We start from the raw sequence: 6678 nt of genomic DNA, 5'->3' as shown, positions 1-6678 counted from the left end.
ACGTACAAAATTTAGTCTATGAGAAAAAAAAATGCATACGTAGTCAAGAAGTACAATTAATTAAGTTAATGGAAACACGTGATCTCTATTCTCAAACGCTGATTGCCTAATGTGAATAGGGCGATAATCCTAAAATTTCGTTTTTTAAGTGCCTCTTCTGATTCATCACAACACCGCATGCATGGAACTTCGCGGCATCCAAATCCTCTTAATCAGCAGTAAATGACACACGTTTACCAGCAACTCGGCTCTGATCACACGTGTATTTAAACCACCCTTGACCTCCTCAAAACCCCACGCAACCAAAGCCTGAAATCTCTCAAGTCTGAACCCAGCCATGGCAACGGTGACGAAGCTCTCAACTTTATCTTCTCTGATCTATTCATGGGTTCTGTTGCTCCCATCATACCTGACCAGATAGCTTTGGATCTTCGCAGGAGGGAGCCGAGAACAGGCGGTTCAGCCTCCAGGTCGACATGCAGTGCCGGTGCATGGGGTGCGTCAGCAAGGTTGAGAAGGCGATGGCCTCGATCGGGAGCTTCAGGGGTACACAGAGCCTCCCAGACCCCTCTTTGTTCATTCTGAGAATATTTTGATCAGCTGTGTTCTTGGTCGTTTTGCCTGAATTTTGGTTCGACAGGAGTCGAGACATCGGTGGGAGATGTCGACACTGGGGTTGTGGCTTTGGCAGGGAAGGTGAACCCCGCAGAGGTTTCCCAGTGGCTGAGGAGGAGGACAAGGAAAGATGTCAAGATTTTCTGCCCTGATCCACCAGTTGAAAATCATAAACAGGTATGTATCCCTCCTCTACTAAGTCTGAATGAAGGGCACTACTGTGATGTTGATTTTACAAATGACTGGAAAATGGCAAGAAGGATCATGCGTGATGTGTGCTTAGCAGATTGATACTAGTACACAGATCAAAGTGCATGAAGTAATAGTCTTAGAAGATATTGGGCTAAAAAACATGTAAGAACTAATAAATCTACATGTCAAAAACTGAACTTGAACGGCTGACAGTTTTCTAACAGTTCAGGGAGTGACTGGTTTCCTATTTCCACAGTGATCAATGTGTATTGTCTGCTTGCTAGAAGGATAGAACAAAGATCAAACTGTATGAAACAGAGGATGATGAAATGTATTGGGACAAAAACCATGTAAAAATACCCACAAATCTGCATGTCCAACCAGTGAACTTGAATGGCTGGCATTTTTAAACTGTTCAGGGAGTGTCTGGGTTCCTATTTCCACAGTGATCATGTGTACTGTGTGCTTGCTACATAAATAGGACAAATATCAAACTGTATGAAACAGAACATGATGACAAGGTATTGGGAAAAAAAACCATGTAAAAAACAGAACATGACGAAAAGGTCCTATTTCCACAGCTCTAATTAAACCACTATCTGCTTGCAGAAAATGATATTAGTTTTGGGAAGCAGTTCAAGAATGGGGCACACTGCACCTTCAGCTCCGCCATTACCAGATAACCTGTCCTGTGCTCTAGCACCATCAGGAGTTTGGTCTGACCATGAGGATGTGCATCTGATTGAAGAGAAGATCAGGGATCTCGAGAAGGCCAGGGATACGCTGAGAATCAAGAACCTGAAGAATGAGCTGACTGTGGCCAAGTATGAGCTCAGACAGTCCAGGGAAGTGATCAGCAGTAGCAAGAAGACTCTGCTAGATAGTGCTTTGAGTCAGCTCAAAGCGTACGAGAAACTTGAATCACTCGGTTGCTCGCTATTTGACTGAGCCTATCCAGTTCATGGTTTCGCTATTAAACTTGATCACTGTATGGTCGGTGTAAACCCTTGTTATTAGTATGCAAAATGATAACTTTCCTGAGATTTCATGTGCTGATGTACTGCTGTTTGAAGTGTGAAGCAGCCATGGGCATGGGGTGTAAATTTCTATGCCACTATAGTAGCGAGCCAGTGACACTGCTTGATCATTTGGTATATTTGTCACTGCATATCATCTACACTTAACCAAAAATCTGATTCATGGTTTGTTCTGTTTACATAGAAGCTAAATAAATCCAGTCGTGACCTTGCAACACATCAGCAGAATACACTTAAATATCTACTGAAGTAGAGTGGCTTGAGGCAAGATGAGCAGAAGTAGAAGTAGAGTTGCGGGACGCACTGAACACTGCTGCTGATATCTGTGGGTCCGTCAGACATGGCGGCGGTGGTCACCGTCGTCGTCGACGCGGAGGTTGACGCCGTGGTCTCGGAGCGCGTTGAGGATGGCCCAGACCTTGGTGCGGTTCTTGAAGCCCTTCTTCTGGACCTCCTTCTCGGCGGCGGCGTGGATGGGCTCGCTGGCCAGGCCGTCGACCCTGAGGCGCATGGCGAGCACCTCGCCCACGGCGGCCGCCGCCTTGGCGTTGCAGGCGCGGCCGCACTCCAGCCCGTCCCGGAGGGGCTTCTCGACGGAGGAGGCGGTGACCACCACGCGGCCGCTCTGGCGGTCCACCACGTTGGCCGTCACGTACTTGAGCGAGATGAAGAGGCGCAGCACGTACCGCTTGGCCTGCGCCATGGATCCGCTTGGCCTTGGTGGCGTTTCGGCGAGCAGCTTGGGGGCGCCGGGCGGAAGGAGGAGGACGGCGATGCTAGGCGGGGAGGAGCGCCGGCGGGAGGGAGAGGCAGGAGGAAGGTCGGCGCTGGAGAGGAAAGGCACGCGCAGGCAGCACCGGTGTAACCGGTGGCGGATCTTGCGGCTGTGCAGGCGTGAATGGGAGAGGAAGGGTAGGACGAGAGCTGTCGCGGCGCGCTTGTTGCGCCGGGCAGAACAGAGTACAGACTACACAGCAGAGCAAGGCCTACTCCAACCGATCAAAAAAAAACTCGATCTGCTCTGCCATCAACGGTTGACACGCAGACAGCAACGTGATTAGGGCATCTCGAGTGGACGACGCATTCCGGCCGGCTAAAATGTTCCCGTGCGTCGATTTATGTTGTCCGCGGTTGCGAAAATAATCATGCGTCTGTTTGCGTCGGAGGTGACTCCAACGGGTGAACGCATTTTCGGCGCGGCCCAGTTTAGGTTCGAAAAATTCAGAAAACGGATTCTAGCCTCAAATTTGCACGAAATTATAGTTCAAAATTGGCTGAAATTGAGGTCCGAAATAAGTTCATCACACTTTGCACATGCTACGGCGCAAAATGGAGCCCAAAAGGGGCACAATAAGGCCAGAACATCGTATGAAGTCCAAAAGGAGGCCATGGTGCTAGACAAGTGCGAATTTCGGCGCGCCTCTTCATGAACCGGGTCCTGGTGTCGTCGTCAACGCTTCTCAAGTCGGCTAGTATTATCGATACGTTGCAAACCTATCTATAATTTTTGATGCTCCATACTTGTCTTACACCAACGCTTCTCAGTTCCCTGTTTCTACTGTTTTGTATTTTAGAAAAGTTGTACAGGAAATATTCTCAAAATTGGACGAAACAAAAGCGGAAGATCTTATTTTTCCGTAACAAAGACGAAGTCCGGAAGAGAGACGAAGAGGGGCCACAGGGCGGCCAGACCATGCCTTGGCGCGGCCCAGGCCCTGACCGCGCCAAGGGGTGGTGTGGGGCCCCTGGCCTCCACCGACCTCGCCCTTCCGCCTATAACAAGCCTCCGTCCACAAAAAGTTCTGTAGCTCCGCCACCGAAGACAAAATCCGGGGGACAGAAGTCTTTGTTCTTGCACCCAGCCGGGACGGGGAATTGCCCTCGGAGCCGTCTCCATCGACTCCACCGCCATCTTCATCGCCGTTGGTGACTCCCATGATGAGGAGTGAGTAGTTCTCCACAAGGCTGAGGGCTTTACCGGTAGCTATGTGGTCTATCAATCTCTCCATGTATGATCTTTATGTGATCATCAGCTTTGTAATCTTTTGGAATGTGCCATGTTCAAGTATGCCGACCACATTCCTGTAGTGCTCGAACAAAATGTCGTGTAATTTCACCGACTCCGCAATGTACTTGAACAACTCCATCCCAATCCGAAACCGGCGACTGAAGTAGCGCTCGGGATATATTGGCGACTCGGAAAAATAATTGGGGATCAACCAGTTGTTAGCAGCGGTAGGTGGATGCGTGGTCGGTGAGGCATATTGAAAGAGAATTTCATGACCTCTACTTCCTCCGTTCTTTTTTAATTGACTCAGATTTAGTACAAGTTTGTACTAAATTTGAGTCAATTAAAAAGGAACGGAGGGAGTAATATTTTGTGTGTTTGACAACAACATCGGCGATTGTTTAATGAGTTGCTAAGTGTTGCAGAAAGTCTACCCTGTTTGCTCCTGCCAAAATTCAAGCGGCACTGCCTCTGCTCTTGGCGGCACTGCAGCTGCCCTGCCCTGGCAGCACTTCGTCTGATCGACGGCACTACCGCGCTGAAGACCGGCAGTTCCGCTGCCTCGGGCGGCACTACCGATGTCACTGGCGGCAGTACCCCTTGGAAACCGCTGCGTCGACTGAAAGCTACACTTCGTGCCAGGAATGGTAGTGCCGCCCATTTTCAGCGTCAATACCGCTGAAGACGCTCCAACAGGCAGATTCTGCATGGTGGTCTAAATAGGACCTTTCCCCTACCTTGAAAAGTCGCTCAAACCTTCAAGTCTTCTTCCACCATTGCTGAGCCACCAAGAACTCGAAAATCATCAGATCTCCTCCCTCAACCACCCAAATCTCTTGAGCTTTGGAGAATCGAAGGAGAAGACCCCGATCTACATCTTCACCAAAGCGATTTGCATTTCCCCCTCATTTTGTTGAGGGCCCCTCTGCTAGTGTTCCTGTTTGGAAACTCTAGTTATTTGTGGTTGATTTGTTCTTGTTGTTGTTGTGTTGTTACAGATATTGGGAGCCTCCAATTTGGTTGTGGATGTGTGCCCCAAGAACCTTGTAAAGGCCAGATTTCTGCCTCGAGGAAATCCCTTAGTGGAAGTGGGCTAGGCCTTTGTGGCGTTGCTCACAGGAGACCTGAGTGAGCCCTTTGTGGCATTGGTCTGGCCTTCGTGGCGACCACACTCCTCCAAACGTAGATGTACTTCCCCTCAAAAGGAAGGAACTACGGGAATCATCTCTGTGTCTCCGCGTGCTCCACTCTCGGTTACCTCTATCCTTATTAGCTCTATTATATCTTGGCTAGCTATATCTTACTTAGTTGTATATGTTGTCATATAGGTAAATTCACATAGTTGCATATCTAGCGAATTTATCTTTGTGTTAGGACTTAATTGAAAAAGAACTAAAAATTAGGTAGCACCTAATCACCCCCCCCCCCCTCTAGGTGCGGCATACGATCCTTACACATATGAGCTGGATGCCGACGATATCTCAGCTACGTTGGTGGAGGCGGAGAGGCGGAGCGAGGCCAGCAAATTACGGTGGGACGCCGGGTTCGCGCGAGGTGGAGCCGGTCAGTGACCCGCCCACTCCGGCCAGACTCGACCGCGCGGGAGCTCGCAGATGGCATATCGAAGGTCACCAGTGATCACTGGCCCTGGAGATGGCCAGCGATGGCCGCGACGAGACGGAATCATGCCGACGGGCGATGGATTTTCACCTCGACGCCTGCGTGTTTCCGGCTATCTCTAGCCGCGGGACGAGTTTGGCGAGACAAGGCAGGGTCCGATGGTCGACAGGGAGCGACGACGGCTTGATTCCCTACGGCATCTGGCACGACTAGGTCGGATTTGGCCGACAGCGGCGTGGAAGCTCGCGTGGGTGGGGTGTGCAGAAACGACAAAACGGTTGGAGCTCCCGTGTGACTGTTGATTTACCATACATCACCTCTCAAGTGATGTATATTTGGATCGCATGGTGCAAAAATTTGCATCACGGTGTAAAATTTTGGGGCCTTTTTTTATATCTACGTCATATGATGGAGCTGTTTTTTTTACCAAGGTGATGTATATGGTAGCTATTTTACATCTACAATCATCTGCTCGAGATGCTCTAACGGCATTTCCGGCGGCTCACCCCGAACGGACATTTTGTGTCTGCTTTGCTTTGGTCTGCGCGGATAAAAAAAAGTAAAGACCTATCCACTTAGACTCGAAATGACCGGCCTATCCACTTAGACTCATTGTGGGCTAATTTTGGATCAAATTTGGGTCTGGCGGACACTATCCGCGCATCCCTGTATCCGTCACATGCCCCGTCTAGCCCATATGCCAGCCACATCTAAAGCATCTCATTTCTCTCGTCCCCAAATTAATACATGTCGCATACCACTGTGGTAAAAAAAAAAACAGTATTATCGGCAGCGGTGGACGCTAACAAACATGTGAAGGAAGAAAACATATATAAATTATGTTTAAAATACGTCGGACCGGTGGGGATTTCTAGTACTACTTGCACGGGTGCGCTAGGTAGCAAGGTGGTACGAAAAGGCTATAGCTGGAGCACATTTGATTGAAGTATCTGCAAAAGCTACCACCTTGACCTTGTACTACTCCATAGGGAAGGAAGAAAACAAAATGGATAGATGCATTGTTCATCCGAACCAGTAGTATTGGAGCATAAAGAACCTGCCGGATCGCTTTGACCTGCATCGATCGACCGATTTGTTTCGTAGCTACCGGTGTGCAGTGTAGTGTAGCTCGTGGTGGTCGGTGGAATAATGCAAAAGCAAAAAAAGGCTTAAAGGATTTGATTTGATGCAAAGATGATGGATCCG

At 49.2% G+C, this 6678-nt stretch overlaps 1 protein-coding gene across 1 annotated transcript; it reads right to left on the bottom strand.

Moving 5' to 3' along the window:
* Nucleotides 1–255: 255 nt before the first annotated feature.
* On the bottom strand, nt 256–2771 carry LOC124658923. Its single transcript, XM_047196908.1, has 2 exons — nt 2149–2771; nt 256–723 (listed from the first exon to the last, which is right to left on the bottom strand). The coding sequence occupies exon 1, from the start codon at nt 2545–2547 to the stop codon at nt 2179–2181; it is 369 nt and encodes a 122-aa protein (XP_047052864.1). The 5' UTR covers nt 2548–2771; the 3' UTR covers nt 256–723; nt 2149–2178.
* Between the last annotated feature and the right edge of the window lie 3907 nt (nt 2772–6678).

The sequence above is a fragment of the Lolium rigidum genome, chromosome 6 (genome assembly GCF_022539505.1).
Source record: "Lolium rigidum isolate FL_2022 chromosome 6, APGP_CSIRO_Lrig_0.1, whole genome shotgun sequence".
In the NCBI taxonomy this organism is placed as follows: Eukaryota; Viridiplantae; Streptophyta; class Magnoliopsida; order Poales; family Poaceae; genus Lolium; species Lolium rigidum.
Note: the sequence above shows the minus strand (reverse complement) of the source record. Positions and strands in the feature narration are given on the sequence as shown.